Here is a 12,009-nt window from a genome sequence, read left to right as displayed (position 1 = left end):
AATCAATCAATCAATTAATCCCCATAGACACAGTTACCTCATCATTCATTAATTCAACCAGTACCTGACAATCAATCAATCAATTAATCCCCATAGACACAGTTACCTCATCATTCATTAATTCAACCAGTACCTGACAATCAATCAATCAATTAATCTCCATAGACACAGTTACCTCATCATTCACCAACTCAACCAGTACCTGACAATCAATCAATCAATTAATCCCCATAGACACAGTTACCTCATCATTCACCAACTCAACCAACACCTGACAATCAATCAATCAATTAATCCCCATAGACACAGTTACCTCATCATTCATTCATTCAACCAGCACCTAAATAGCTACATTTACATTCATCAGCTGCTCTTATCCAGATCCAATCAGTACATTCAACTGTTTAGAAAAACAACCAAATAATCAATTAATCAATTATTCACTCCCTTATTGATTATTCAATTAATCTCATCATTCACTCCCTTATTGATTATTCAATTAATCTCATCATTCACTCCCTTATTGATTAACCAATTAATCTCATTATTCACTCCCTTATTGATTAACCAATTAATCTCATCATTCACTCCCTTATTGATTAACCAATTAAACTGTTTGATGTAAGGTGGTTCAGCAGGGCCCTACCTGCATCTGGTTCTGTTTGATGTAAGGTGGTTCAGCAGGGCCCTACCTGCATCTGGTTCTGTTTGATGTAAGGTGGTTCAGCAGGGCCCTACCTGCATCTGGTTCTGTTTGATGTAAGGTGGTTCAGCAGGGCCCTACCTGCATCTGGTTCTGTTTGATGTAAGGTGGTTCAGCAGGGCCCTACCTGCATCTTGTTCTGTTTGATGTAAGGTGGTTCAGCAGGGCCCTACCTGCATCTGGTTCTGTTTGATGTAAGGTGGTTCAGCAGGGCCCTACCTGCATCTGGTTCTGTTTGATGTAAGGTGGTTCAGCAGGGCCCTACCTGCATCTGGTTCTGTTTGATGTAAGGTGGTTCAGCAGGGCCCTACCTGCATCTGGTTCTGTTTGATGTAAGGTGGTTCAGCAGGGCCCTACCTGCATCTGGTTCTGTTTGATGTAAGGTGGTTCAGCAGGGCCCTACCTGCATCTGGTTCTGTTTGATGTAAGGTGGTTCAGCAGGGCCCTACCTGCATCTGGTTCTGTTTGATGTAAGGTGGTTCAGCAGGGCCCTACCTGCATCTTGTTCTGTTTGATGTAAGGTGGTTCAGCAGGGCCCTACCTGCATCTGGTTCTGTTTGATGTAAGGTGGTTCAACAGGGCCCTACCTGCATCTGGTTCTGTTTGCTGTAAGGTGGTTCAGCAGGGCCCTACCTGCATCTGGTTCTGTTTGATGTAAGGTGGTTCAGCAGGGCCCTACCTGCATCTGGTTCTGTTTGATGTAAGGTGGTTCAGCAGGGACCCTACCTGCATCTGGTTCTGTTTGATGTAAGGTGGTTCAGCAGGGCCCTACCTGCATCTGGTTCTGTTTGATGTAAGGTGGTTCAGCAGGGCCCTACCTGCATCTGGTTCTGTTTGATGTAAGGTGGTTCAGCAGGGCCCTACCTGCATCTTGTTCTGTTTGATGTAAGGTGGTTCAGCAGGGCCCTACCTGCATCTTGTTCTGTTTGATGTAAGGTGGTTCAGCAGGGCCCTACCTGCATCTTGTTCTGTTTGCTGTAAGGTGGTTCAGCAGGGCCCTACCTGCATCTGGTTCTGTTTGATGTAAGGTGGTTCAGCAGTGCCCTACCTGCATCTGGTTCTGTTTGATGTAAGGTGGTTCAGCAGGGCCCTACCTGCATCTGGTTCTGTTTGATGTAAGGTGGTTCAGCAGGGCCCTACCTGCATCTGGTTCTGTTTGATGTAAGGTGGTTCAGCAGGGCCCTACCTGCATCTGGTTCTGTTTGATGTAAGGTGGTTCAGCAGGGCCCTACCTGCATCTGGTTCTGTTTGATGTAAGGTGGTTCAGCAGGGCCCTACCTGCATCTTGTTCTGTTTGATGTAAGGTGGTTCAGCAGGGCCCTACCTGCATCTTGTTCTGTTTGATGTAAGGTGGTTCAGCAGGGCCCTACCTGCATCTTGTTCTGTTTGCTGTAAGGTGGTTCAGCAGGGCCCTACCTGCATCTGGTTCTGTTTGATGTAAGGTGGTTCAGCAGTGCCCTACCTGCATCTGGTTCTGTTTGATGTAAGGTGGTTCAGCAGGGCCCTACCTGCATCTGGTTCTGTTTGATGTAAGGTGGTTCAGCAGGGCACTACCTGCATCTGGTTCTGTTTGATGTAAGGTGGTTCAGCAGGGCCCTACCTGCATCTGGTTCTGTTTGATGTAAGATGGTTCAGCAGGGCCCTACCTGCATCTGGTTCTGTTTGATGTAAGATGGTTCAGCAGGGCCCTACCTGCATCTGGTTCTGTTTGATGTAAGATGGTTCAGCAGGGCCCTACCTGCATCTGGTTCTGTTTGATGTAAGATGGTTCAGCAGGGCCCTACCTGCATCTGGTTCTGTTTGATGTAAGGTGGTTCAGCAGGGCCCTACCTGCATCTGGTTCTGTTTGCTGTAAGGTGGTTCAGCAGGGCCCTACCTGCATCTGGTTCTGTTTGATGTAAGGTGGTTCAGCAGGGCCCTACCTGCATCTGGTTCTGTTTGATGTAAGGTGGTTCAGCAGGGCCCTACCTGCATCTGGTTCTGTTTGATGTAAGGTGGTTCAGCAGGGCCCTACCTGCATCTTGTTCTGTTTGATGTAAGGTGGTTCAGCAGGGCCCTACCTGCATCTGGTTCTGTTTGCTGTAAGGTGGTTCAGCAGTGCCCTACCTGCATCTGGTTCTGTTTGATGTAAGGTGGTTCAGCAGGGCCCTACCTGCATCTTGTTCTGTTTGATGTAAGGTGGTTCAGCAGGGCCCTACCTGCATCTGGTTCTGTTTGATGTAAGGTGGTTCAGCAGGGCCCTACCTGCATCTTGTTCTGTTTGATGTAAGGTGGTTCAGCATAGCCGCAGAAGAAGCGCTTGTAGTGTTCCCCCATCAGACCAGGCTCAGAACGGAGCAGCAGCTGGAACACAAACATTACACACACTGATTATAAACATTACACACACTGAGTATAAACATTACACACACTGATTATAAACATTACACACACTGATTATAAACATTACACACACTGATTACAAACATTACACACACTGATTATAAACATTACACACACTGAGTATAAACATTACACACACTGATTACAAACATTACACACACTGATTATAAACATTACACACACTGATTATAAACATTACACACACTGATTACAAACATTACACACACTGATTACAAACATTACACACACTGATTATAAACATTACACACACTGATTATAAACATTACACACACTGATTACAAACATTACACACACTGAGTATAAACATTACACACACTGATTATAAACATTACACACACTGAGTATAAACATTACACACACTGATTACAAACATTACACACACTGATTACAAACATTACACACACTGAGTATAAACATTACACACACTGATTATAAACATTACACACACTGATTATAAACATTACACACACTGATTATAAACATTACACACACTGATTACAAACATTACACACACTGATTACAAACATTACACACACTGATTATAAACATTACACACACTGATTATAAACATTACACACACTGATTACAAACATTACACACACTGATTATAAACATTACACACACTGATTATAAACATTACACACACTGAGTATAAACATTACACACACTGATTATAAACATTACACACACTGATTATAAACATTACACACACTGAGTATAAACATTACACACACTGAGTATAAACATTACACACACTGAGTATAAACATTACACACACTGATTATAAACATTACACACACTGATTATAAACATTACACACACTGATTATAAACATTACACACACTGATTATAAACATTACACACACTGATTATAAACATTACACACACTGATTATAAACATTACACACACTGAGTATAAACATTACACACACTGAGTATAAACATTACACACACTGAGTATAAACATTACACACACTGATTATAAACATTACACACACTGATTATAAACATTACACACACTGATTATAAACATTACACACACTGAGTATAAACATTACACACACTGATTATAAACATTACACACACTGATTATAAACATTACACACACTGAGTATAAACATTACACACACTGATTATAAACATTACACACACTGAGTATAAACATTACACACACTGATTATAAACATTACACACACTGATTACAAACATTACACACACTGAGTATAAACATTACACACACTGATTATAAACATTACACACACTGATTATAAACATTACACACACTGATTATAAACATTACACACACTGAGTATAAACATTACACACACTGATTATAAACATTACACACACTGAGTATAAACATTACACACACTGATTATAAACATTACACACACTGATTATAAACATTACACACACTGATTATAAACATTACACACACTGAGTATAAACATTACACACACTGATTATAAACATTACACACACTGATTATAAACATTACACACACTGATTATAAACATTACACACACTGATTATAAACATTACACACACTGAGTATAAACATTACACACACTGATTATAAACATTACACACACTGATTATAAACATTACACACACTGATTATAAACATTACACACACTGAGTATAAACATTACACACACTGAGTATAAACATTACACACACTGATTATAAACATTACACACACTGAGTATAAACATTACACACACTGAGTATAAACATTACACACACTGATTATAAACATTACACACACTGAGTATAAACATTACACACACTGAGTATAAACATTACACACACTGAGTATAAACATTACACACACTGAGTATAAACATTACACACACTGATTATAAACATTACACACACTGAATATAAACATTACACACACTGAGTATAAACATTACACACACTGAGTATAAACATTACACACACTGAGTATAAACATTACACACACTGAGTATAAACATTACACACACTGAGTATAAACATTACACACACTGATTATAAACATTACACACACTGAGTATAAACATTACACACACTGAGTATAAACATTACACACACTGAGTATAAACATTACACACACTGAGTATAAACATTACACACACTGAGTATAAACATTACACACACTGAGTATAAACATTACACACACTGATTATAAACATTACACACACTGAGTATAAACATTACACACACTGAGTATAAACATTACACACACTGAGTATAAACATTACACACACTGAGTATAAACATTACACACACTGAGTATAAACATTACACACACTGAGTATAAACATTACACACACTGATTATATTACGCAAAACTAATCGCAAAACATCAGTGCCTGACCTCACTAACTTGTGGCTGAATGGAAGCAAGTCCCTACAGCAATGTTCCAACATCTAGTGGAAAGCCTTCCCAGAAGAGTGGAGGCTGTTATAGCAGCAATGTTCCAATATCTAGTGGAAAGCATTACCAGAAGAGTGGAGGCTGTTATAGCAGCAATGTTCCAATATCTAGTGGAAAGCCTTCCCAGAAGAGTGGAGGCTGTTATAGCAGTAATGTTCCAATATCTAGTGGAAAGCATTACCAGAAGAGTGGAGGCTGTTATAGCAGTAATGTTCCAATATCTAGTGGAAAGCATTACCAGAAGAGTGGAGGCTGTTATAGCAGCAATGTTCCAACATCTAGTGGAAAGCCTTCCCAGAAGAGTGGAGGCTGTTATAGCAGCAATGTCCCAACATCTAGTGGAAAGCCTTCCCAGAAGAGTCGTTGCTGTTATAGCAGCAATGTTCCTACATCTAGTGGAAAGCCTTCCCAGAAGAGTGGAGGCTGTTATAGCAGCAAAGGGGGGACCAACTCCATATTAATGCCTTCCCTGAAAAGTGGAGGCTGTTATATCAGCAAAGGGGGGACCAACTCCATATTAATGCCTTCCCAGAAGAGTGGAGGCTGTTATAGCAGCAAAGGGGGGGACCAACTCCATATTAATGCCTTCCCAGAAGAGTGGAGGCTGTTATAGCAGCAAAGGGGGGACCAACTCCATATTAATGCCTTCCCTGAAAAGTGGAGGCTGTTATATCAGCAAAGGGGGGACCAACTCCATATTAATGCCTTCCCAGAAGAGTGGAGGCTGTTATAGCAGCAAAGGGGGGGACCAACTCCATATTAATGCCTTCCCAGAAGAGTGGAGGCTGTTATAGCAGCAAAGGGGGGGACCAACTCTATATTAATGCCTTCCCAGAAGAGTGGAGGGAGGTTGTTATAGCAGCAAAGGGGGGACCAACTCCATATTAAAGCCTTCCCAGAAGAGTGGAGGCTGTTATAGCAGCAAAGGGGGGACCAACTCCATATTAATGCCTTCCCAGAAGAGTGGAGGCTGTTATAGTAGCAAAGGGGGGGGGGCAACTCCATATTAATGCCCATGATGTTGTTATGAGATGTACCATGAGCAGGTGTCCACATCCTGTTGGTCATGTAGTGGATCTGTTTGTGCATATGGAACATTTCTGGGATCTTTTTTTCAGTTCATGAAACACTTTACATGTTGCCTTTATATTTTATATAGAAATAGATAGAAATCTGTGTATGTTAGAATGGAGGTTTAAAAAACGACAGCTGCATATTAGCCGACACATATGGCATACCTCGAAGTACAATCTTCTCTAAAAACAGTTATACAATGTGCTCTGCAATAAGAAAACCAGAGAGTTTGATTTCTAAACCAGAAGAGTTCTCCAATAGCAGCTGACCAATAGCATAGTGGTCATGTATAATGTATTGGACTATAAGGTATAGAGAATGATAAACCAATAGCATAGTGGTCATGTATAATGTATTGGACTATAAGGTATAGAGAATGATAAACCAATAGCATAGTGGTCATGTATAATGTATTGGACTATAAGGTATAGAGAATGATAAACCAATAGCATAGTGGTCATGTATAATGTATTGGACTATAAGGTATAGAGAATGATAAACCAATAGCATAGTGGTCATGTATAATGTATTGGACTATAAGGTATAGAGAATGATAAAGAGCCTGTAGGAGTCTAGAAGAAAAACAAATCCTACTAACCTTCTAAAAGTTGACGGTGCCAAAATCTTGTGTGTGACATGTTTCATGATGTTTTATCAGGTTTCATGCATATACATTAGAAACAAAGCACACCACCACAAATGGTGTTTTACCATTTTACCATTTATTGAGTACAGAGACAAATAGCAAAGGTATTTGAAGTACCTACAAACCAATGTACAGCGCATTCAGAAAGTATTCAGACCCTTTCCCTTTCTCAACATTTTGTTTATGTTACAGTCTTATTCTAAAATGGCTGGAATTAATTGTTTCCCTCATCAATCACATAATAACAAAGTGAAAACAGGGTTTTATAAACATTTGCAAATTTATAAAAAATAAAAACAGAAAAACCTTATTTACATAAGTATTCAGACCCTTTGCTATGAGAAACAATATTGAGCTCAGGTGCATCCTGTTTCCATTGATCATCCTTGAAATGTCTCTACAACTTGATTGGAGTCCACTTGGTAAATTAAATTGATTGGACATGATTTGGAAAGGCACACACCTGTTTATAGAAGGTCCCACAGTTGACAGTGCATTTCAGAGCAAAAACCAAGCCATGAGGTCGAAGGAATTGTCCGTAGAGCTCCGAGACAGGATTGTGTTGAGGCACAGATCTGGGGAAGGGTACCAAAACATTTCTGCAGCATTGAAGGTCCCCAAGAACACAGTGACCTCCATCATTCTTAAATGGAAGAAGTTTGGAACCACCAAGACTCTTCCTAGAGCTGGCCGCTCGGCCAAACTGAGCAATCAGGGGAGAAGGGCCTTGGACAAGGAGGTGAACAAGAACCTGATGGTCTCTCTGACAGAGCTCCAGAGGTCTTCTGTGGAGATGGGAGAACCTTCCATAAGGACAATCATCTCTGCAGCACTTCACCAATCAGGCCTTCATGGTAGAGTGGCCAGATGGAAGCCACTCCTCAGTAAAAGGCACATAACAACCCACTTGCAATTTGTCAAAAGGCACCTAAAGACTCAAGACCATGAGAAAGAATATTCCCTGTTCTGATGAAACCAAGATTGAACTTTTTGGCCTGAAAGCCAAGCGTCACGTCTGGAAGAAACCTGGCACCATCCCTACGGTGAAGCTCGGTGGTGGCAGCATCATGCTGTGGGGATGTTTTTCATCGGACTGGAAGACTAGTCAGAATCAAGGAAAAGATAAACGGAGCAAAGAACAGAGAGATCCTTGATGAAAACTTGCTTCAGAATCAGGACCTCAGACTGGGGAGAAGGTTCACCTTCCAACAGGACAACGACCCTAAGCACACAGCCAAGACAACGCAGGACCTCAGACTGGGGGAGAAGGTTCACCTTCGTTATGGGGTATTGGGATGTCGTTATGGGGTATTGAGATGTCATTATGGGGTATTGGGATGTCATTATGGGGTATTGGGATGTCATTATGGGGTATTGGGATGTCATTATGGGGTATTGGGATGTCATTATGGGGTATTGTGATGTCATTATGGGGTACTGTGATGTCATTATGGGGTACTGGGATGTCATTATGGGGTACTGTGATGTCATTATGGGGTATTGGGATGTCATTATGGGGTATTGGGATGTCATTATGGGGTATTGGGATGTCATTATGGGGTATTGGGATGTCATTATGGGGTACTGTGATGTCATTATGGGGTATTGGGATGTCATTATGGGGTACTGGGATGTCATTATGGGGTACTGTGATGTCATTATGGGGTATTGGGATGTCATTATGGGGTACTGTGATGTCATTATGGGGTATTGGGATGTCATTATGGGGTACTGTGATGTCATTATGGGGTATTGGGATGTCATTATGGGGTATTGTGATGTCATTATGGGGTATTGTGATGTCATTATGGGGTATTGTGATGTCATTATGGGGTATTGGGATGTCATTATGGGGTACTGTGATGTCATTATGGGGTACTGTGATGTCATTATGGGGTATTGGGATGTCATTATGGGGTACTGGGATGTCATTATGGGGTATTGGGATGTCATTATGGGGTATTGGGATGTCATTATGGGGTATTGGGATGTCATTATGGGGTACTGTGATGTCATTATGGGGTACTGTGATGTCATTATGGGGTATTGGGATGTCATTATGGGGTACTGCTTCTCTCTGTGTACCCAGGCCCCACATGCTTCTCTCTGTGTACCCAGGCCACACATGCTTCTCTCTGTGTACCCAGGCCACACATGCTTCTCTCTGTGTACCCAGGCCACACATGCTTCTCTCTGTGTACCCAGGCCCCACATGCTTCTCTCTGTGTACCCTGGCCCCACATGCTTCTCTCTGTGTACCCAGGCCCCACAGGCGTATGGAAAGGATTCCACCCTGGTCACCAATTCAGCTCACCACTGCAGAGAGAGACGAGGGCCTTAGCAGAATGCAATCCAAAGCTTGTGTGGTCCAGAGACAGGAAGTCTTATCTATGGCTCCTGATGGGAACAACAGAGTTCCCACCGATGCAGAGAGAGACGAGGGCCTTAGCAGAATGTGTGGTCCAGAGACAGGAACTCTTATCTATGGCTCCTGATGGGGACAACAGAGTTCCCACCGATGTAGAGAGAGACGAGGGCCTTAGCAGAATGTGTGGTCCAGAGACAGGAACTCTTATCTATGGCTCCTGATGGGGACAACAGAGTTCCCACCGATGTAGAGAGAGACGAGGGCCTTAGCAGAATGTGTGGTCCAGAGACAGGAAGTCTTATCTATGGCTCCTGATGGGGACAACAGAGTTCCCACCGATGCAGAGAGAGACGAGGGCCTTAGCAGAATGTGTGGTCCAGAGACAGGAACTCTTATCTATGGCTCCTGATGGGGACAACAGAGTTCCCACCACTGCATGGCACAACAAGTATTGAGTCTTCAAGATGCTCTAACAAGCATGTGCAGACGGTGTTCTTCGACTGTAAAACACACCCGACTGTGGAAACAGCGCAGCAGGTAGTTAAGAATATTGGGCCAGTAAACGAAAGGTCACTGGTTCGAATCCCCGAGGTAACTAGGTGAAAAAAAAACTAATTGCTCCAGCAAGTCGCTGTGGATAAGAGCTGCTAAGTGACTAAAATGAAAATGTAAATTTAGACCGTATAAGACAAACCCCACAAAAGACAAAACAGGCAAATGCATATGTGGTCTCAATGTCTAAGTAGTGACGGCAGGGCTAGTTCACACTGCAGTAGGATGGTTGTCCTCACAGCGGGTGAATCAGCCTATGATTGGTGAAGAGCACTTGGTTGATCTCTTTGAGCGGGACACAGGAGAGCTGAATAGATCAGAGACAATAATTAATTAAATAAATCACAGCAAAGGAATGTAGTTTGTGAACATCCTGACAGTCTGAGGCGCTCTGCCTTCACCGTAATCCATCTACAGACAGGGATAATGTAGCACTCCTATAGACAGGGATCATGTAGAACTCCTACAGACAGGGATAATGTAGCATTCCTATAGACAGGGATCATGTAGAACTCCTACAGACAGGGATAATGTAGCATTCCTATAGACAGGGATAATGTGGCATTCCTATAGACAGGGATAATGTAGCACTCCTATAGACAGGGATACTGTGGCATTCCCATAGACAGGGATAATGTAGCATTCCCATAGACAGGGATCATGTAGAACTCCTACAGACAGGGATAATGTAGCATTCCTATAGACAGGGATAATGTAGCACGCCTATAGACAGGGATAATGTAGCACTCCTATAGACAGGGATAATGTAGCACTCCTATAGACAGGGATAATGTAGCACTCCTATAGACAGGGATCATGTAGAACTCCTACAGACAGGGATAATGTAGCACTCCTATAGACATGGATAATGTAGCACTCCTATAGACAGGGATAATGTAGCACTCCTATAGACATGGATAATGTAGCATTCCTATAGACAGGGATAATGTATCATTCCTATAGACAGGGATAATGTAGCACTCCTATAGACAGGGATACTGTGGCATTCCCATAGACAGGGATAATGTAGCATTCCCATAGACAGGGATAATGTGGAATTCCTATAGACAGGGATAATGTAGCACTCCTACAGACATGGATAATGTAGCACTCCTACAGACAGGGATAATGTAGCATTCCCATAGACAGGGATAATGTAGCACTCCTACAGACAGGGATACTGTGGCATTCCCATAGACAGGGATAATGTAGCACTCCTACAGACAGGGATACTGTGGCATTCCCATAGACAGGGATAATGTAGCACTCCTACAGACAGGGATACTGTGGCACTCCTATAGACAGGGATAATGTGGCATTCCTACAGACAGGGATAATGTGGCATTCCTGTAGACAGGGATAATGTGGCATTCCCATAGACAGGGATAATGTAGCACTCCTATAGACATGGAAAATGTGGCATTCCTAGAAAGGGATAATGTGGCATTCCCATAGACAGGGATAATGTAGCACTCCTATAGACAGGGATAATGTAGCACTCCTACCGACAGGGATAATGTAGCACTCCTACAGACAGGGATAATGTGGCATTCCTACAGACAGGGATACTGTGGCATTCCTATAGACAGGGATAATGTGGCATTCCTACAGACAGGGATAATGTGGCATTCCTACAGACAGGGATACTGTGGCATTCCTATAGACAGGGATAATGTGGCATTCCTATAGACAGGGATAATGTAGCATTCCTACAGACAGGGATAATGTGGCATTCCTACAGACAGGGATACTGTGGCATTCCTATAGACAGGGATAATGTGGCATTCCTACAGACAGGGATAATGTGGCATTCCCATAGACAGGGATAATGTAGCATTCCT

General features: G+C 42.3%; 1 protein-coding gene across 1 annotated transcript in view; it reads right to left on the bottom strand.

The window, feature by feature from the left end:
• ap4b1 (adaptor related protein complex 4 subunit beta 1) overlaps nt 1-12,009 on the bottom strand; it is a 51,448-nt gene that overhangs the window by 18,186 nt on the left and 21,253 nt on the right. Inside the window, exon 7 of the mRNA XM_065021019.1 lies at nt 2,948-3,046. Within this exon, the coding sequence (XP_064877091.1) occupies nt 2,948-3,046 (99 nt within the window). The remainder of the gene's footprint in view (nt 1-2,947; nt 3,047-12,009) is intronic.

This window comes from Oncorhynchus nerka, linkage group LG7 (genome assembly GCF_034236695.1).
Source record: "Oncorhynchus nerka isolate Pitt River linkage group LG7, Oner_Uvic_2.0, whole genome shotgun sequence".
Taxonomy (NCBI): domain Eukaryota; kingdom Metazoa; phylum Chordata; class Actinopteri; order Salmoniformes; family Salmonidae; genus Oncorhynchus; species Oncorhynchus nerka.
The sequence above is the reverse complement of the archived record's forward strand: the minus strand, read 5'-3'. Positions and strand labels throughout refer to the sequence as shown.